Source organism: Trichosurus vulpecula, chromosome 3 (assembly GCF_011100635.1).
Source record: "Trichosurus vulpecula isolate mTriVul1 chromosome 3, mTriVul1.pri, whole genome shotgun sequence".
NCBI classification, from domain to species: domain Eukaryota; kingdom Metazoa; phylum Chordata; class Mammalia; order Diprotodontia; family Phalangeridae; genus Trichosurus; species Trichosurus vulpecula.
In genome coordinates, this window is record NC_050575.1 from 102,057,328 (window position 1) to 102,079,204 (window position 21,877).

The 21,877-nt window shown below is 42.8% G+C and overlaps 1 protein-coding gene across 1 annotated transcript in view; it reads left to right on the forward strand.

Moving 5' to 3' along the window:
• The window catches only part of CNBD2 (cyclic nucleotide binding domain containing 2), a 78,304-nt gene that overhangs the window by 24,869 nt on the left and 31,558 nt on the right, over nt 1-21,877 (forward strand). The window contains exons 3-7 of the mRNA XM_036752939.1: nt 6,222-6,275; nt 7,588-7,751; nt 10,611-10,767; nt 12,460-12,611; nt 13,674-13,812. Coding sequence (XP_036608834.1) covers nt 6,222-6,275; nt 7,588-7,751; nt 10,611-10,767; nt 12,460-12,611; nt 13,674-13,812 — 666 coding nt within the window. The remainder of the gene's footprint in view (nt 1-6,221; nt 6,276-7,587; nt 7,752-10,610; nt 10,768-12,459; nt 12,612-13,673; nt 13,813-21,877) is intronic.

Genomic DNA, 21,877 nt, shown 5'->3' on the forward strand with positions numbered 1-21,877 from the left:
TTCTTTTTCCCATTTACTCATTTCTCCAGGCAATTATTTGACTTTTGAGCTCTTTGTTAAGTGGAGGGTATACTGCCCCAGTTTTTAGGGGTTTTGTGCAGTTATTTTCAGAGATATCTCTAGGGACCTGTAAATTCTCAGTTCCTCCAAAGTGGTATGATCAAAAGAGAGGTGTTTACTCCTCTCCTGGCCTGCGCTCTGGTCTGTGAGCAACTACAGGTACTCTTTTCTGCCCCAGAACTGCAAAGAGGGTTCCCTCTCCACAGCCACCACCAGCTCCTACACGCCAGCGCGCCTCCTCACCCCATGACTGCCACCCAGGACTACCACCCAGATCAGCTGCTTGGTTCTCCCAGCCTCTGTAGGCTGAAAGCTCCAAAAGCAGCCACCGCTGCTGCAGCGGCTGCTGCCACCCTAGGGCTGGGGCTGTGGCTGTGGCTGGGCCGTGCTCCCCTCTCACCCAGGTAAGCGAGCTTTCCCACTGACCTTTGAAGCTGCCTGTGATGTTTGTGGGTTGAGAAGTCTGGAAACCACTGCAGCTGCCAGTGATTCGGTGCCCTGAGGCCTGCTCCGATTCCATCTATGCTGGTGTGCTCTGTTCTGAGCATGGTTCGGTAGACCCTTCCTGTTGGCCTTCTAGATTGTCTTGGGTTGGAAATTTGCTTCACTCTGTCACTTTGTGGTTTCTGCTGCTCTAGAATTTGTTTAGAGTCGTTTTTACAGGTATTTTGAGGGGTTTGGGGGGAGAGCTCAAGCAAGTCCCTGCTTCTACTCTGACGTCTTGGCTCTGCCCAAATGAACAGTTTTCAGAAAAGAAAATGCAAGTTAGCAACAAACACATGAAAGAATGCTTCAAATTACTAATAAGGACAAAGCAAATTAAAACAAATTTGATATTTCACTTCATACCCATAATATTGACAAATGAAAGAAAAAAGAAAAACAGAAATTCTGAAGGGGACAGATATGAAGCATTATATAAATGTTATTATTACCATACATTGGTATTTGGGAATATTAGAACCTGTCCCACATTAGATCTAGCATTTTATTTTCCCTGGTGTCTCAAATCATTGTGGATGACTTTCATAGATAAGGATCAGTAGCTTTGGACATTGATAATTGCCTTCTCATGCCTCTTGTAGTATGATGGAATTATACATTTAGAGTTGGAAGGCACAAAGAAGCAGTGGTGTGCAAGTAAATTTTAACAACCAACTTTAGGGAGTGTCTTTAAGTTTAATCTACATTATTGACATTTTCCACATCTCTTTCTTTTTTTGGGGGGGGGCAGGACAGATGGGGTTAAGTGACTTGCCCAAGGTCACACAGCTAGTGCATGTGTCAAGTGTCTGAGCCGGGATTTGAACTCAGGTCCTCCTACTCCAGGGCTGGTGTTCTACTCACTGTGCCTCCTAGTTGCCCCACCACATCTCTTTCTTGGGTCTAGGCAATCAACAAAACAATAAATCAATCCCCAATTTGTAGCATTTGCAAATTTCCAAAGTGTTAATACAAATGGTTCTCAAGCTGGTTCCAGCACACTTCTGGAAGGGACGTTGAGTCCAACCCCCTCATTTTATAGATTAAGAAACTGAGGCACAAAGGGGTTAAATGATTTGCCCAGAGTCACACAGCTAACACAGGTCTGAAGTGGAGCTTGAATTTAAGTTTTCTTGATTCAAATAGGTCCAGAGCTCTATCCACTACTTTATGCTGCCTTCTTGGATAAGCTCCGATATGATACTCCATGTCAGAGTTCCAATGTCTTCCATCCCTAAAATAGGAACATATCTTTAATCAAATAAAGTCTGCATCCCCTTTATAAATACACACATATACACACAGGTGTATACACGTCTGTGTATCCTTTAATGATGCTTTTTAAAAAACCTCACAGCTACTTCCCAGCAAACTTCCTTACATACTCGTACACACACACACACACACATACACACACACACACACAGACCTTGAACTTAATCTTGTCACAAAGTACAACTATATAAAACAAATCAGCCTATTGGCCATGCTGGACAATATATGCTTCGTTCTGCCCCTATATTCCCCCACCTCTCTGATGAGAGGCATGCTTCATTGTTATTTGTCTGATGTCATGGCTGTCTTTCAATGTTCTTTTTCTTCATATTATTATAGGTTGTTGTATGCTGTACAGTATAGTAGAGTTGCATATATTGTCCTAGTTTTGCCTACTTTGCATCAACTCACACAAGTCTTCCTACTTTCTCTGAGTTCCTCATATTAACCACTTCTTAAAGCACAATAGTATTTGATTACATTCATACACCATAATTCAGTCAACTATTCCCCAACTGACAAGCAACCTCGCATTCCAGTTCTTTGCTACTAAAAAAGTACTTACATCTATATGTCTATATTTACATCTACATCTATTTTTATCATCTATCTAGGAAAGCTTTCAGTCTTGCTGTCTTTGATCTTTTAGAATTATTGGTTTCCTTCAAGACTCAGTTTAAGCATCACTTCCACATGAAGCCTTTCCCAATTTCCCAAGGGACAAATGGCAGCTATGTGGCACAAGGGATAGAACACCGGGCTCCAAGTTAGGAATACATGATCCAACCATTCTGGAGAGCAATTTGGAACTCTGCCCAAATGCTGATCCAGCAATACTACTGCTAGGTCTGTATTCCAAAGATATCATCAAAAAGGGAAAAGAACCTCCATGTGCAAAAATATTTATAGTAGCCCTATTCATGGTGGCAAAATATTGGAAAATGAGGGGATGCCCATCCATTGGGGAATGGCTATACAAAGCTGTGATATATAAATGTAACGGAATACTATTGAGCAATAAGACATGATGAACAGGTAGATTTCAGAAAAATCTGAAAAGACCTGCATAAACTGATGCAAAGTGAAATAAGCAAAACCAGAAAAACATTGTACACAGTATCAGCAATGTTGTGGGACGATCAACTATGAATGACTCAGCTCTTCTCAGCAACACAATGATCCCAGACAAGTACAAAGGACTCATGAAGGAAAATGCTATTCACATCCAGATAAAGAACTGATGGACACTGAATGCAGACTGAAAGCACACTTTTTCCACTTACTTTATTCTTTCTTGTGGAATCTGTTAAGAACTTTGGACCTGATTGTATGACATGGGAGACACTGGCACAGTACCGCTCAGCATGGCACGCCCACTTCAGATAAGGTGCTGTGCTCTAGGAGCAAAGCAGAAGTGAAGTAGCTCAAAAGAAATGCAAGATGCTTAAATTTAGAGAATTCATCCCAAATGTTCACATGGACTATTTGTGCCCAACCTACGGTAGAGCGTTCTGAGCTCGTATTGGTTTGATCAGCCACAACTGGAAACACTGCAACCTGACTCTAGCATAGTGATGTCATTTTGGTCCTCTACGAGAATGAAGGACAACAACCAACCAACCAATCTCTATACAAAACTATATATCATAGCAGGGTGGCCACTTCAGCACCTCTGGTGCACAAACTCATTAAAACAATGTGTCCAGGGGCAGCTAGGTGGCACAGTGAGTAGAGTACCGGTCCTGGAGTCAGGAGGACCTGTGTTCAAACCCGGCCTCACACATTTGACACATGTACTAGCTGTGGACCTTGGGCAAGTCACTTAACCCCAATTGCCCTGCCAAAAACAACACCAACAACAACAACAAAAACAATGTGTCCTAAATACTTTACTCCTTGCCTCTTAAAGTTCACAAACTTAAAATTTCACTCTTCTCAGTGCTCTTCTCACAACCGTGGGGTTCCTGGTTGCTGTACCTAGAGGCACCATAGGATCATCATAGATCTAGAGCTAGAAAGAACCCAAGAGTCCATCCAATCCAACCCCTTCATTTTACAGATGGGGAAACTGAGGCCCAGGGAAGTAAAGTGACTTTTCCAACATAGTGACATAGAAGAAAGCATCAGAGATGGAATTGACTCTAGAGCCAGTGCTTTGTCCACTCTACTACAAACTATCTATACAGAGTGGAGAAGTTCCATAGTAGGGAATTAATATATTTTATTTGTTGGGGAAAACCTAACCTTTGTGAGAGATTGCCTCTGATGGTAGCTGACATGCTCTGGTGTGGGCTTGAATTACTGAAGGTCTTCCCCTTCCTTCCTAGTTTCATTATGCACATATTTGAGACTCAGGTCTCTTTCGTCTGAAGCAGGAGAGCATCTTTCTTTTCCACTGGTGATGCTAAGTGCAAACCGAAGGAAGTCACCAGCTCAGCTGTGGAGTGGGAGGAGAGAGAGAGACACAGAGAGACAGAGAGTGAGAGACAGAAACAGGGGAGGGGAGGAAGGGGGGAAGGGAGAGAGAGAGAGAGAGGAGAGAGAGAGAGAGAGAGAGAGAGAGAGAGAGAGAGAGAGAGAGAGAGAGAGAGAATCTTGAAGAATTCACAAAAGGTAGGTCTGTTCTATCTCTCCTGTAATTTATCATCCCAACCTCACCAGGAATTACTCTTTTTTCTCCTCTCCCTTATTTTCCTCTCCTCTCCCCTTTTTTCTTTCATTTCTCATCTGTAAGATTCTAGACTCTAAATCTCTTAAGATGCCACCAGATTTTGACAGATACCCTCTCCTTTTCTCCTCTCTCTCCTCTCATCCCCCCACTCTCCGTTCTCTATTCTGTTCTTTCCATGTGATCTGTTTCCTAACTGCGTATTAGACATCTTGAGCTGGATGCCCTGTAGACATCTTAAACTCGACATGTCCAAAATTAAACTCATTATCTTTCCCCTAAACCTTCCCCCCATCCAAAATTCCCTATTGTTGTTGAGGGCAATACCATCTTCCAAGTCTTTCAGGCTCACCACCTAGGTGTCTTTCTTGACCCCTCATTATCTCTCACCCGTTATATCTAGTCTGTTACTAAGGCCTGTCGATTTTGCCTTTGAAACATCTCACCAATACCTTCTTTTCTTTGACACTGCCACCACGCTGGAGCAGGTTCCCATCTGCTCATGTCCGGCCTATCCCTGCTAGTGGGTCTGCCTGCCTCGTGTCTCCCCACTCCAGTCCATCCTCCAGTCAGCCACCAAAGTGCAGGTCTGACCGTGTCATCCCCATCCAGTGATTCCCTATCACCTCCAGGATTAAATACAAAATCCTTTGTTTGGTAGTCAAAGCCCTTCATAATTTAGCCCCACTCCTACCTTTTTAGTCATTTTACACATTATATTCCCCCCAACACCCCATGCACGTGCTCATCATTCCACTGATGCCAGCTTTGTTGCTGTTCTTCCAACGCTATGCTCCAGCTCAGCTCTGGGCATTTTGTCTGCCTGGAATGCTCTTCCTCCTTATCTCTGCCTCCTGCTTTTCCTGGCTTACTCGAAGTCCCAGCTAAAATCCTACCATCTACAGGAAGTCTTTCTCAATCCCTCTTAATTTTAGTGCTTTCGCTCTGTTGGTGATTTCCTATTCATCATATCTATGTATATACATATACACACATACGGACACACATATATATATGTATACATACATACCTGTGTATGTATATGTGTGTATATCTATATCTATATCTATCTTGTGTTTGTACAGATTTGTTTGCTTGCTGTCTGCCTCTCATACTGTGAGCTCCCTGAGGGCAGGGACTATCTTTTGCCTCTTTATGTATCCCCAGACTTTAGCACAGTGCCTGACACTTAGTGTGGAATAAATACTTAATGAATGTTTATTGACTGTTTTCCTCCACTTCTTCCTCTCTTCTTTTTCTCTCTTATCCTCATTTTCTCCTCTCTGTTCTTTCATCTCTCTCCTCTATAGTTTTCTTCTCCCTGTTGTGTGCTCTTGTCTCTGCTCTTTCCACTGCTTTCTGTTCCTCTCTCCTCCTGTTTATCCTTATTTTCCCCCTCCCCTCTCTATTCTCTGATTTCTCCTTTCTGTTCTATTTCTTCCCTCCTCTCTTGTTTCCTTCACTTTCTTCTTTCTTCTCTGTTCTGTTTTTTGCTCTTCCTCTCTTTTCTTTGTTTTTTCCTTTTTTCTCCTTATTTTTTCTTCCTCTGTTACAGAGGCAGCACCTCACCAATGTCTGTGCCAATGAATGATGGTAAGCTGTAGAGGTTAGGCCACAGTGGGTTGGGCCTAATGAAGAACCCTGAACTCTTCTGCTAACCAACAGTGATCCAGGGACTGGAACCTGTGCCAAGAACAGGAACTTATCTCCCCTCCCCTCCCCTCCTCTTTTCCAGAAAGGGAAACAGTCCAAACTGACCTTCAACTACAAAGACTTCTTCTTTGAGCAGGTATGGATATATGACACTGGCTCTGACAGCCAGAAACCGATTTCTAATCCTTGTGTTGGGTGACTGGGTAGAGTCCTGAAATGTAAAGTAGAAACTCTCTGGGTTCCAATCTTAGCTATGCCACCAACTTGCTGTGAAGGCCCTTCCTCACCCTGGGCCTTAATTTCCTCATCTGTATGATGGGCCCTTTCACCTCTGATGTTCTGTAATTCTAGGTTTTACCTTCTTTTCATGGTCCAGCTTCTACTGTCACTTAATTGAGGTTGGGGAAGGAGAAAGGAGCTCTTTCATTTGGCTACTTCAGTTCTCTTTACAACTTTTCTCTTTATCTTCCCAAAACATCAAGTCTTGAGCTGCTCTCTGAGGAAAAGAAGAGAAGAGGAAAATTACTTCTGTACTTTCTCCCCACGCCCTACTACAAGTCCTGACAGTTGTTGATTGTTAATTTTGTGCTGGGTGGGGAGATACATGATAAGCTGTGGATGATGACAGTGAAGTCTCTCCCCCATCAAGAGCTCCTATACCAGGGATGGGGAGCCTGTGGCCCTCTGGGTCCTCAAGTGTGGCCCTTTGACTGAATCCAAACTTCACAGAACAAATCCTTTTATTAAGGTGTAGCACCCTGAGCTTGAAGTCTAGTAGGGAACTAAGATTCACACACACTGTGAGACAGTGAATGAGTGTCCATACAGTATATATACCATAGGAAGAACCCAAAGGAGAGAGCTCAGAGTGAACTGGACTACGCAGGATAGACCTAGAATATAAGCTGTCAGAACTGGGAAGCACCCTAGAACAGAGAACATAGACTACTGCACAGAAGTGGACTCTAGAACTCAGAACACATAGTGTAAGAACCAGATAGAACTTTAGAGTCAATAGGGTTCATTGAATTAAGGAGGTAACTAAGATCCCATGAGGGGGAGGGATCTTCAAGTCATGAAATATTAGAGTTTATCTATAAAGATGGGGACACAGTCTCAGATAGGAGAAGAGACTTGGTCAAGTTCACAAAGCAAGTTAGTGGCAGATGATATGAATGATATGGGCATTGGGATGGATAGAATTTAGTTAGGGGCAGAGAGGAGGGTGTTATAGGCATTAAGGGAGAGTCGTGTGAGCAAAAGTATAGTTTTAGGAATATGTATGGGGGGATGGTGGGGAGATACCCCATCTCTACCTGCTGGAAGAGGCCAGGATACAGAAAACAGGCAATACTAACTGATGGGAAGAGAAATCAGGTCAGGGAAGGCAAGGCGCTTTCTCAGGCCTGGCTTTGAGTCATGCCACCTCTTGGGTCTTTTCTTTCCAGGGACATTTCCCTCAAACAGCTATTCAAATTACTCAGAAGAAGCCAGAGTGGAGGGACGAACACGAGGTCCAAAGCCTCTGCAGTTTTCTGCAGGTGTTGGAAAGCTTCTGGAATTACAGCCAGCAGCTCCAACTGCTGTTGGCCAAAGTCATTCGTTATGAACGGTCAGTGCCAGCTCCAAGTCCAGCCATCTTCTGCTTCTAGGGAGGGACAGGCCTCCCCAAAAAGGGACGCAGAGCTATTATTAAGAATATTTCCACTTGGGGCAAAACCAGTTGGGAGCAGGGAGAATAGCAGGCAATGGCATTCAGAGGACAGTTCAGCCACAGGGAAAATGGTTGAACAACATCCCTTCATCTCTCAAAGGAGTTGGGGGGATGGCATGTACTCTAATGGTGGGACCCCATGTGTGTGGTCCAGGGGCAGTTATGATGTTTATGACAGTCTGGGTCAGTAGAGAACTGAAAGGCATGGTGATTCAGGCTCTGGGAAGGATGTGTGCCCTTCTTTTCCCTATGTCAGTGCCCTGGGACAAAGCCCCATTTGCCTAGGTTTGTCATGGCTCTGAAAGGAAAAGCTTCCTTAAAGTCAGAGCAGCAGACGCAAAGGACTGCTTCAGAAAGGGCAATATTCACAAGAAAGGACTTAACCTCATTGTTACATAGATCTAGGAGAAACTGAAGTTATCTATGAATTCCATTTCACAGATGAGAAAACTGAGATCCAATGAGATGAAGTGACTTGCTCAAGGTTATACAGGTAGAAAAGGTCAGAGGTTGAATTTGAACCCAGGTTCTACACTGCCAAAATCAGGTTTATTTCCCCTGTTTCTCAGCATAGTAGAACATTGGTGTCAAACTCAAATAGAAATGGATCCCACTGGGACACATATTGACTTAGAAAACCACAAAGGAACATTATGTTGTACTGTATATTTGTTTTGTTAAATATTTCCCATTAACATTTTGATCTGGTTCAAGTTGCCCTTGAGAGTTTCATAGCAGCTGTAGGGGGAATTCATCAGTGGGGATTTGGACTAGGGGACGCAGAGAATGGTTTTACTCAGAGGTCCCTGGGACCATTTATTTCATGAGATTAAGAGAATGGGACACCAGACTTCACTGGTCATTTGTTCTAGGTCTCACAGACTGGAACTTTTTAGCCAGATGACCTCACCTCCCTAAGTCTCAATTTCTTCACCTATAAATGGGTGTAATATTTGTACTGGCCATTTCTAAGGATTGTTCTGTAGAAAATGCTTTTCAAACTTTAATGTATTATTGTTGTTCAGTCACTTTACTCGTGTCCCACTCTTTGTGACCCCATTTGGGGTTTTCTTGGCAAAGATACTGGAGTGGTTTGCCATTTCCTTCTTCAGCTCATTTTATAGACGAGGAAACTGAGGCAAACAGGGTTAAGTGACTTGCTCAGGGTTACATAGCTGCTGAGTGTCTCAGGCTGGATTTGAACTTGAGTATTCCTGACTCCAAACTTGGTATCCTACCTACTGTGTAGCGTAGCTGCCCTAAAGTGTTATGAAAATGTGTTATTGTTAATATTATTATTATTAATAGTAATAGATTTAACCTTAATCTCTTAATTCATCCAACAAACATTTTATTCCATGTCTACCATATGCAAGGCCATAAACAGAACACTTTTAGGGAGGCAGAAATGGATAGAGAGAGTCAGAGGACCCAGTTTCTGATTCTGGCTCTGCCTGTGTGACCTCAGTTCCTCCTCTGGGTCTCTCTTCCCTCATCTGTAAAACAAGGGGATTTCAACTTGATGGCCTCTGACATGCTTTCCAGCTATAATGCTATGACTCTATGTTCATAAGGCATTTTTTTAACCTTCAAGAATTCACAGTCAAGCAGGGAGAATGAGACATCTAATCACTACATTACCAAGTTGACTGTGAACAAGCTTGTTGAGTGGTACAGGCAGTGAGTGCTTGAGTAATGCAGAATAAAGAAGGCTCATTTCCAGCCTAGGGTGCTCAGAGAAGATGACAGGGAGGAGATAACATTTGAATTAGGCCTCTGAGTCATGGAAAATTTCACTCGATTCATTTAAAAAAAACATTAAATGCCAACCATGTTAGGCAGATCTCTGAGAGGAATGGTGGCCAAGCAGCTAGAGAGCTAGTGTCAGAGCAAAAGCGTTCTGGATTTAAGTCCTGTCTCTGACACATCCTGGCTGTGCGACCTTGGGCAAAGTCACTTGACCTCTCAGTGCTCTAGAGATGTCAAACATCTGGTCAGAAGCTACATACCCCAGTGTAGCCCAAACCAGATTGAAACATAATTGGGAAACATTTAACAAAATACAATAGGACATAGATAATGTCAATATCTGGTTTTCTAAGTCAAAATATGCTTAGCAAGGAGGTATAGTGGCCCCATTTCTATTTGAGTTTAACACCACTAATCTAGACAACTCTCTAAGTTTGTAAACTGCAGAGAAGGTGCTGATCTGCATCGAGAGAGGTATTTTCCTCTGCTGGGAGTTCTCTATGCCAATAAAATCACATGTCCTGTTTCTATTTCTATGTTAAGGACATGGATTTAGAATTGGAAGAAACCTTAGAGGCCATTTAGTCCAACTGCCTTGTTTTGCAGGTGAGGAAACTGAGGCCCAGTTAATTGACTTGTTCAAGGTCACACACATTAGCGTCAGAGGCAAGGCTTTAGTTTCCAAATCCAGAGCCCCTTTTAATGCTCAAGGTGTTGTACTGAGACGCAAACACCTTGCACCAAGCCTCATGAGCCAATTTAGAAGTGGCAACTTTAGACTTAGCCTAAAAATCCACTGAACAGCAGGCTCCAGAGCCCTCCAGACCAAGCAGAAGTAGCACCAGGAGCTGTCCAGGGCTGGAGCGTCCCCTCTTCAGAACAGGAGTAGGACAGTGCCAGAGAGGGAAGAAGAGTGTGAATATTGTAGTCGACTCTTTCCAAGAGAAGACCTCCTGAGTCGGGTTCTCACCATGCTCTGCAAATGATACTCCGTACACTTCTTCTTAGGTTTGGCCGAAGGCGCGTGATCTTTAAAAAGGGACACAGGGGCAACAGTTTCTACTTCATCTACTTGGGGACAGTTGCTGTGACTGCAGATGAAGATGGGAGCAGCGCCTTCCTAGACTCACACCCAGACTTGCTGTACAAGGGCTCATCTTTTGGAGTGAGTCGGTACCCTTCAGTCTCTCCCCTTAAGCCCAGCTATTTGGTAGGGTTTGTGAGAATGGCATTCCCATTTCCCTGAAAGGGTGATATTCTCAGGGAATAGGCCCGGCTGGAGGGAAGTAAAGCAGGGCTGTGAAAGGAAAAGTCCTAGGGCAGGATTCTTGGGCCAGGACATAAGGGTTGTGGTCCAGATTTGGCTGCTGGTTGTCTACAGGAATCCGAGCATTTGGAATCTGTTTCTCTTTACAGTGGAGGCTGGATTAGAGCTATACAGTTGTGTGATTCTAATCACTAAAATCCCTAGAAGGGAATTTGGACATTATCCATTCCAACCAATCCATCCTGTCATTATTCATCTGTTTTATGTATAGGAGCATGAGTGCTGTGGTAGAAAATGGATCTAGACCCAAATGACCTGAATTCAAATCCTGCCATTTACTTGTTCTGTGACCCCAGATAAGCCACTTTATTTCTCTGAGCAATAGTTTTTACATCTGTAGGAAGATCTTAGTTGTCACACTTCCTTCCCTATAGCATAGGAAGGGACTCCATTCCACTTAAGACCCTAGAGAAATGTGAACCATCATGGACCTAGCTATGTCACTTCCCTGCTCAAAAATGTTCTTTTACTCACAGTGTAAATATTCAAGGAGCTCTGTAGTCTGGTACCACCCTGATTTTCCAGTCTCATATTACTACCTACTCTTCCAGGAGTTTGCTCAACCACCCAAACCCTGTGTCTCTCTTTGTCTCTCTCTCTCCTCTCTTTTCAGTCTGTCTCTTTCAATCTCTCTCTCATTCTCTCCCCTCCCCCATCTCATTTCCAAATCTTGTCATTTTTTTTCTCTGCAACATCTCTTGAAAACATTGGACTCTCTACTCACAACACAGCTAGTCCAGACCCTCATCATTTCTTGCCGTGTTCCATTACAACAGCCTCTTAACCGTCCTCCTGACCTCAAGACATCCTCCATCCAGCTACTAAAGTGACTTTCCTAAAGAGTAAGGAACCACCATCACTCTCTTGCTCTGGAAATTTCAACGGGCTTTATCTCCAGGGTCAAATGTAAATTCCTTTTTAAAAAAAAATTATAGCATTTCACAACCTGTTCTTTTCCTCCCCTCCCAGACTTTTTACAATTTCATTGCCATCTGCAACACTATGAGCCTCCTTGCTCTTCCTCTTGTATGACATGACATTTCCTGTCTCCATGTCTCCACACTGGCTATGTTCCATGCTCTCCTTCCTGACCTTTGACTTTGAGAACCCCTGGTTTCCTTAAACTCAGTTCAAGCACCCCATCGTCCAGGATATCTTTGGTGGTTCCTCCCTCCACCCCCATCAGCGCTAGTGCCATAGCGTCTGAGGTTATCTTCCATCTGCTCTGTATTTATCTTATTTATTTATTAATTCATCTTATTTATATATGCTCTATATTCATCTGATTTAGCTAGGCCATCTCACCCATTAGAACGTCAGCTCCTTGAGGGAGCTTGGATAGTTTTGTTTTTGTTTTTGCTTTTGCTTTGCTTTGTATCCCCAGTGCTTGGCACAGTGCCTGGCACATAAAATGTGCTAAATAAATACCTCTTGATTGGCTGATTAACTTGGCAATAGCGTAAAGAATGAATTAGAGTTCGGAGAGGTGGGAGGCAGGAAGAGAGATCTTCTTTTATCCCTCACCTACAGGAGATGGCTTTGTTGACGGGAGCTGAGAGGATCTCCACTGTGGTCTGTATGGAGGACACCGAGTTACTGGTTGTGGACAAGGAGGATTTTTTCGGTAATAAGATGGATGAGGAGGTGAAGAAAGAATTTCAAGCTCGGTTTCATTTCTTCAGGTAAATCAAACATTGGCTCATTGAGTAGTTATGGAATACTGGCTTTGTGGAAGCCCATGGCTAGACTCCCGGAGGAAGAAAGGGGAGCAGGGAGGGAACTCTGTGTGACCTTGGGTAGTCACCTTCAGTTTCCTCATCTGATGGGAGAAGGGCAGGGCTGAGTTTGCAAGTGGGAGGGGGAACTTAGCTAGGGGGCTGGAGGAAGCACATCTTGGGATGCCAGAAAGCAATTACATTTCAGTATAGCTACTAAAAGGTTTTTAAAAAACACAAATTCGTGGATCCTAGAGTATGAACTCATAAGTTCTCAAGAAATCCTTTCTAACTCTAAATCTCTGATGCTATTACAACATGGATCCTGCCCTTGAGGGAGGGTTGATAAGGTCTCTAGTAGAAGAGGCAAGACTGTCAAATATCACCAGGTAGCACAGGTTCAAGTCCGACTGCATGTTGCACACAAATACTGTAGGATATAGGGAGCTGAAGAGGCCAAGGAAGCCTCTATGGAAGAAAGGGATCATCTGGGTAAAAAAAATGGAAGTGCGATCATGCTGGGTATGTTTTGGTTGGAGGACAGTAAGGAAGTTATTCTGGTTGGAGCAATGGGTTTCAAGGAAGGGGGTGAAATGACTTACTAACGTTACAGAGGATGATTAAATACTAGATCAGGTCAGGAGACAGAGCTATGACTAGGATTTTTTTTTTCACTTGGGGCAAATGAGGGTGGAGTACAAGTGGGTTTGGAATATGGGGTGGGGAAGTTAGCTAGGGTGCAGGAGGAAGCACTTTTGAGATGTCAGAAAGTTTCTGTGCTGATGAATGACCAGCTAAAGTGGTTGAGGATTGTGGGGTGGGGTGGGATGGGATGGTGGTATATGGTTGGGAGCAAGGCCATGGGAAGGACAATATTGCTTTTTAGACATGAATACTCTGGGAAAAACCCTTATTGCTCTGCCTCAGTTGTGTCTCTGGCAAGGAAGGCAGTGGGGGTGGGAGAGACAGGATGTCTCCTAAATCCTTGGTACAGAAAAGGAAATGGCTTTTAATATTCTTCCTCCTCAGGGAGCATGGTCTCTTTAAGACATGGTCTGATCAGGCCCTCTTGAGAGTGGCGAGTCATTGCAAAGTGGAGAAGTTTGCATTTGGGCAGCTGATAACTCGGAATGTGACGGATTCTGGCTTTATCACATTTGTCAAAGAGGTGAGAGTTGGATACAGAAAGGTCGAGGGGTTGGAGGAGAAAGAGCGTGGAGAGTGGGGCCACTTTGAAAGAAGGTGTATGCTTTAGCACAAAAGGAGTCTATACACATATATATGTACACACATATATATGTATGTGTATATATACATATATGTATAGTCTGCAAGCTATGTACTAAGGATGTAAAGAAAACTGAGAAACACAGTTCTTGCCTTTATCAATTCTCTAATCCACTCACCACAATACTTTTTCTAAATCTCCTCATCTCTCCCCAAGCCCACTCATGCTACCTCTACTCTCCATACTCTCTGCTGGAGACCTTAACTCATGCTTTTTAACCACCTCTCCAAAATGAGGCCATTAGATGAGAACTCTGTTTTCTTCCCTTTTCCTAATGTAGCATCTCTCTGAGCCACCCTCTCCATCTTCTCCACTGCAGCCTCTCACGAAGAAATGGCCCTTTTCCTCGTCAAGGTCCACACCTCTACATGCATGCCCTTGATCCCATCCCCTATGTCTTCTCCAGTAGTTTATCCTACTATCATTCCTTGTATACATCTTTCCCTATATACTGTCTCCTTTCCTGCTGCCTACAGATATCCCTATATCTCCTTCACCTTTAAAAAACTCTCACTTGATCCAACCATCTCTGCTAGGTATCTTTCTATATTTCTTTTCCCAGATAAACTCCCCCAAAAATCTGTACTCAGTGCCTCTACTTCTACTCCTCTTACTCTCTCCTCAACCTTTTGTAGTCTGATTTTCAACCTCATCGTCCAGCTGAAACTATTCTCTCTACAATTAACAATTGCCTTTCTAATGACCTTATTTTAGTTTTCATCCTCCTTGACCTTTCTGTAGCATTGGAGACTTCATCACTTTCTCCTACCAGACACTCTATTCTCTGGTTTTCTCTTCTACTTGTATGACCACTCCTTACCAGTCTCCTTTGCTAGTCCTTTATTCTTTGATATATTCAGTGCCATTCTTTTAGTTGCTTACCTCGGTGTCATCCTTAACTCTTCACTCTCACTAACCCTATGTATCCAGTCAGTGGCCACATTTCAATCACTCATTTCTCCACAACATGTCTTCCATCTATTCACATAGCTGCCACCCTAGTTCAGGCTCTCATCACCTCTTTCCTGGTCTATTGCAAAGGCTTCCTAATTGGCCTCTTGATGGTCGTAGTTAAAATGATAGGATTCCAACATGGAGTCTCTTAGGCAAGTCATCCTAACGCCCACAAAGTATATAGGCAAAGACAGACAAGGTTGTACTTTCCCTCAATTCTGACCCATGTTAGCCAGGGGTCAAGCAGTTAATGCTCACAGCTTCTGATCAGATGGAGTATTGGCCCTGGAGTTAGGAGGGACCTGAGTTCAAATGCAGCCCCAGATACTTACTAGCTATGTGACCCTGGGCAAGTCACTTAACCCTGATTGCTTCCACAAAAATAAAAAGAAAATCTTAAAGCATTATGCAAGCATCAGTTATTACGCCTTCACATTTCCCATGGTTAAGGATTGCACATAGCAAGAGTTTAATGAATGCCTTATGAAGGAATAAATGAATGTTGAACAGAAAAAAACTGAAGCTGTGGCTTATTGTTGTAACACTGAATATTCAATGCTTATGGGGGTTATTTGTCTTTATATTCACAACTTAATATTCATAAATCATTCCTTTCCTAAGACTTCAAGTCTTATGATACGAGTCATGTAATTTCCCTATTTGCCACTAGATGGTGGTCTTGTTCACATTGGTCAGCACCTAGATACACCTGAGGACTTCTCAAAAATCACCCTTTTGACCCACTCCAAATTTACCCCGGAGGGCATCTGAATTTGACTTGTGGCTGGTCCTTACAACCAAAGGAAAAAATGCTGTGCTCCTATGCAAGCCCTTAGTCTAAGGAGACAAAGGATATAGGATAGGCTCTATTTCACTTGAGAGAAAATACAAAAAGCCAAGAAGTACTCCAATTGGTAAATAGGCAAGGAAACTCTTTCTCTTTTTCCAGTGAGACCTTCCTCACTAGGGATCTAGGCAGCCTATTCTAGACTTGGGCCAACATTGGACAGCTCTTGGCATGACCAGTAGTTGGAAATACTAAGACTTGTTAGAGAATCGAGCGACTCTTTTATCCCATGATTCCCACCTTCTCAGCTCTCTAGCTTTATAGTAACCTCCCTGGTTGGGCCCTTCCTTTAATGGAAGAAAACACCTTTCCCAAGGCATGCAGATTCTACATAATTCATGTAATGCTAAGGGAGATGTGGGAGCGTTCCCTCCACACCATTGCTCTGTTCCTTAATAATAATAATAATAACCAAAATTTACATAGTCTTCACTATGTTCCAGGCACAATAATTTACAATTATTATTTCATTCAATCCTCACAAAGATTCTGCCAGATAGGTGCTATTATTCCCCATTTTATAGATGTGGAAACTGAGGCAAGCAGAAGCGAAGTGATTTGGCCAGGGTCACACAGCAAGTAAGTGTCTGCAGCTTGATTAGAACACAGGTCTTTCTGACTCCAGGACCAGAGTTCTGTCCGCTGCGGCCACCTACCTGTCTGTTTCTTGGCTCCTGCTTTCACTTAATCTTGGAAGCTGGGGTGGTCTAGGAACTCTATGTGGCACAGACACCCTTCTCTGCTGCCAGAGGGCTGAGAGGTTCCCTGAAGGTGCTGCGTCCCTATTCTCTCTTATGCTTTTTTCTCCAGCAGCTCTCTCTTCTCTGGGTCTTCCAGTCCTACTTGTAAGGGTGTCTTTTAGATTTTAATTTCATCAGCAATGGGAGGTAAAGGGGAGTTTCGGTTTGGAGATAGTAGCAAGGTGAGCTTAATTTGGAAATATTCAGGATAAAATTCATTCACAAAAAATTGTCGAGAGAATTTCACACGTTTTTCAAGACAGCTTCAATTTCAGAAGAGGTTCCCATTAATTGGCAAAGGGACTGTGTTGCAGTTAGGTTTCAAAGTAGATAAGAGTGTCAGGCCTGAAGTCAGGGAAACCTGAGTTCAAATCCAACCTCAGACACTTACTAGCTGTGTGAACCTGGGTAGGTCACTTAATCTGTCTGCCTCATTTTTCTTATCTGTAAAATGGGGATAATAATAGCACCTACCTGGTAGGGTTGCTGTGAGGATCAAATGAGATAATTATGAAGTATTTAGTACAGTGCTACATAAATATAAGCTATTATTATTATTATACATAATATTTCAGCCTTTGCGCCCAGGATAGTTAATTCCTGGGTACATCCAGTAAAATTTATATCAACCAATCAACCAAAATATATTTATTTAATCTAAATAAATACTGATTTAATCAACAACCAATTTATTAATCACTTGCCATATTGCAAGGTTGGGCCTTGAGGCTACAAATGCAATAGATAAAACAATCCGAACTCCAAGAAGCTTACATCCTGAGACAAACAAAACACATATAAATATATACTAAGGAATAAATATAAAGAGAATAAATACAAATAAATGTAAAGTAACTAAATACAGGGTAACTTGAGAGAGGAGGGAGGGCAGCAGTATTTGAGGGGCTCAGAAAAGACTTCATATAGAGGTTAAGGCTTCAACTGCATCTTGAAGAAAGAGAGGCTCTATGAGGTGGAGGTGAGGAGGGTGTGTATTCCAGGCATGAGGAACAGAGAGTGCAAAGGTGTGGAGATGGGAGATGAACTAGATTGAAGAGTAGGGGAGGAGAAATAAAGTCCAAAGAGGCTGGAAAGATAGGTTGGGCAACGTTGTGAAAGGCTTTACAAACTCTTTTATTGTCTGTCCTATATCTGTTTTCCAGATCAGTTGCTTTTCTGAAGAGTTGTTTCAGATTCTCTTCTATTTTTTCTAGTTTTATTATTTCTTGGTGTCTTATAATGTTAATCGATTCCTCTTGCCCAATTCTAGTTTTTAAGGAGTTATTTTCTTCCTTAAGATTTTGTATCTCTTTTTTCAATGGTTAACTTTCTTTTCATAATTTTCTTGGATTGCTTTTTTCCCCCTGATTTTTCCGCGATTTCCCTTATTTGATTTTTGAATTCCTTTTTAAGCTCTTTTGGACTTGTGACCATTTGACATTATTCTTTGGAGTAGGAGTGACTTTTTTAACCTCACTATCTTCCTCTGAATATGAACTCAGATCTTCATAGCTATCTATGTCGGTTCTTTTACCTTTGCTTACTTGTTTTTATTTTTAATTTGTTTTATTTTATTTTTATCAGCTTATTATTATTTTCGAGTTTTAATCTTAAATTGTGGGTAACGTTGCCATAGGCCTCAGGTCCTCCTTTCTGTTGTTTTCTGAATTCTGTCTGAATTCTCAACCTCAGGGACTCCAATCCTCTCCTTAAGTCACAGTTAGGTCCCCCAGCTTCACTGTCCTGAAAATGTTCTTGTTCCCTGTGGTACCACACTCATCGGGTGTGTGCTTGCTCCTCCTCACCCACAGCCACAGCCAGAGATCACATCTTGTCAGTACCACTAGGCCTGGCCTCCAAAACAGTGGGGATGTGCATGGGGATGTGTCTTTCCCTGTTCCTTAGATGAAAATTTGTGAGGTGAAAGTTCCTTAGGTGAAATTTCTTGTGAGTGAGGTAAAAGTTGAAGCAAAGCTTCCTCAAGGCTAGTCTGATTCCTGCCAGAGCTGTTCCAGGGCTTGCTGCTTGCTGACCCAGCTGAGTTGGCCTGGAGCTGTCTGCATTTCACTCATCCCAAACCTCAGCCCCTGGAGGGGGGAAGTCCTCTCTTTCCCGAAATCCTCTCAAGTTATCCTAGGAGGACAACTGTTTTACCCCTTTATTTTTGCTGCTCAACATTCATTTCATGGTGATTTTCTGTGTGTTTGTAGAGGAAATCTGGAAAGCCTGGAAACTGCTGAACTACTCTGCCATCTTCCCATCTTAAATTGTAGAAGCAATGGAGAAGTCACTGAAGTCACTGGAACTTCCTGAATAGGGAAATGACATGGTCAGATGTGAGATGATGAAAAATAACTTTGGCAGGATGGATTAAAATGGGGAGAGACTTGAGGCAGGCATAAATCAGGCAAGAGGAAGTGACAAGGACCTGAACTAAGGTTGGTGGTTGTGTCAGTAGAGAGAGGAGGGCAAGCGTGCAGGAGATGTGGAGATGGAAATGCCCGAATATCTGGAGTGAGGGAGATTGATGAGGGAATGGAATAAACATTTATTAAGTACCTACTGTGTGCCAGGCCCTCTAGTGCTTTACAAACATTATCTCATTTGATTATGATCTCATCTGAGAATGAGTAGTCAAGGTAAAAGCTAAGGGAACAAACCTGGGGAGACCAAGAGCAAAGATGGGGGGACCTCAGCAGAAAGAGGGAAGTTTAGAAGAGAGGAGGATTTGGGGGAAAATATAATGAGATCTGTTTTGGATGTGTTGACTTGGAAATCTCTCTGGGACATCCAGTTTGAAATGTCCATTAGGGAGCTGGTGATGCTAGACTGAAACTCAGGGGAGAGATTGTGGTTGGAGATAGTAGATCTGGGAGGTATTTTCATAGAGATGACAGTTAAGTCCATGGGAGCTAATGAAGTCATCAAGAGAGAGCAGAGAGAGAGAAAGAAAAGAAGCCTCGGACAGAACCTTGGGGGGACATCGTGGTTAGGAGGCATGATCTGCATGATGAACCAGCAAAGAAGTTGGGGAAGGTGTCACCAGACAGGTAGTAGGAGAACCAGGAGAGAGCAATATCATGAAAACTCAGAGGAGAGAGTACCTGGGAGGAAAAGGGTAGTCGAGAATGTCAAATGCAGCAGAGAGGTCAAGAAGGATGAGGACTTTGGGCACACTGGTCTGCACCCTAGTTCTGCCCATTCCTGGGGAAGGTTCCACAGTTCTAGAGAGCTCACAGAGGTCAACAGTGCTATTGTCCTTTTTCTTGAATACTTTCCTTACTAACTTAAACCTCTTCAAATATTTTCCAGAAGGGACATCTTTTCAATGGTGTGCTAATGGTCCGTACACTACCCCCCAAATCAATGATCCTTTGTGAAGATCCAGTCAGGCCTCCAATAACTGGGCAACCTTTGTGCCTTAGACTCATGCCTAAAATATAATTGCCCAATGTTCACCTAGGCTCCTATTTGCCTTAGTACTTATGAGAACATTGTCTGTGCTCAGTCATTGCTAATGCTAAGACACTAAGCAACAACAATACAAAACACACTATAATAACATACAGAACAACAAAAAATAACTAATGAAATAAAGCAAAAGATAAAATCATAGCAATGACAAAACTAAAAAAAAGGTTAAAAAATTCTCCGCTATTAAAAATTGCTTGGAGATGCTAGAGAGCATAGAGGCTTCTTCATTTGGAACTGTAATTATGCTGTTCCCAGCATCCTTAGGGAAGCCCGAAGTAGTGACCTGTGACCCAGAGCTGGAGTTCTAGGTTCGGAAGAATTGGGTTTAATTCAGATCCTTCTTACAAATCACTTTCTTTGTTCTTCAATGGCTCCGAGTGCCTCTAGGTTAAGGATCTTAACTTAACCTGGGACCAATGAACTTGGTTTTTTAAAAAATATTTTGATAACTGTATTTCAGTATAATTGGTTTTCTTTGCAATCCTAAAATACTAAATATTAAGACACTTAATACTATAATGCAATAAATTTTATTTTATGCAACTAAAAACATTAGAAACATAGGCTTCACCAGACTGCCAGAGGGGTCCAGGATGCACAAAAAGTTAAGAACCCTTGCTTAATGCTAAAATGTTAAAATAAAATACTTTATTTTATATATTTAAAAACATCCTGAGAAGGTGTCCATAGACTTCACCAGACTGCCAAAGGGGTCTGGGACAGAGAAAACGTTAAGATCCCCTTCTCTAAGATAAAATACAAATTCCTCAGGATGGAATTTAAAGCCATTTGCAGTCTAGTCTGGCTCCTATTTCCCTCTTTAGACTAATTCCATTATACTCCCCTTCTGTCTGTCTCCATTTTAGTCAAACTGTCCTATTAACTTAGTGGCTCCCTGTGCATGGCATCCCTTTTGCACAGGAAATTCTGAGAGACGCTCCCTCCTGACCTCTCTGTCTCTCAGGTTCCCTCAAAGCACAGTTCATGGCTCTCCTGCTTCTGGTTGAATGGCAAGGCTCAAAGAGTAGTCCATGTTAGCTTGGCAGGAGGTCTCTGTTGGAGAGCCGAAGGGATCTGCTTGGCCCTGTTGGCACTTGGAGATGTTTTAACATTTTTATTGACTTGCATAAAGAAGGCATAAGTGGCATGCTCATTAAATCCTGAGATGCCATAAAGCTGGGGAGGATAGCTGGCCCAGCAGTTGGCTTTGTCAGAATCCAAAAGGGTCTTGACAGGCTAGAACTTTGGGCTTGAGTCTAATAAGATGTAATTTAATAAGGACAGATGTAAAGTTTTCCACTTGAGGGTCAGGTTGACAGATCTTAATGTTGACATGTAACACCTCTGTGCCCTCCTCGCCACTCACACAGCAGTCAGCCCAGTTTTGTCTGTATGATTGCAGTAACCTCTTATTTTGGTCTCCTGTCTCAACCGTCTTCCCCTATTCTCCAAGCCATCCTCTGCAGAGCTGACAAAACGATCTTGCTAAAGTGCACATCTGATCTTGTCAACTCCCCACTCAGTAAAATTTATCTACTTGTTCCCTCCAGGAGCAAATATAAACAACGTTAGCATTTAAATCTCTTCACCACCTGGGCCCTTCCTACCCTTTTCAGCGTTCTTATAATTGCTCCCTCCATGTACTCGGGGATATAGTTTTAATGGCCTGTTTGCTGTTCCTCAAGAACATCACCCATCTCCATGTTTTTCCACTGGCTGTGCCTCATGCCAGCAATGCACTCCCTCCTCCCCGTTGTCTCTCAGAATTGATGATTTCCTTCAAAACTCAGCTCAAGTGCAGCCTTCTACATGAAGGAAGCCTTTCCCGATCCATCCAGCTGCTAGTGTCCTTCCTCTCTCCAACTTCCTTGTCTTTATGTATCTAGAAATAAATGCATGGAGTCTCCCTCTCCCCACCCTCTCAACCCCC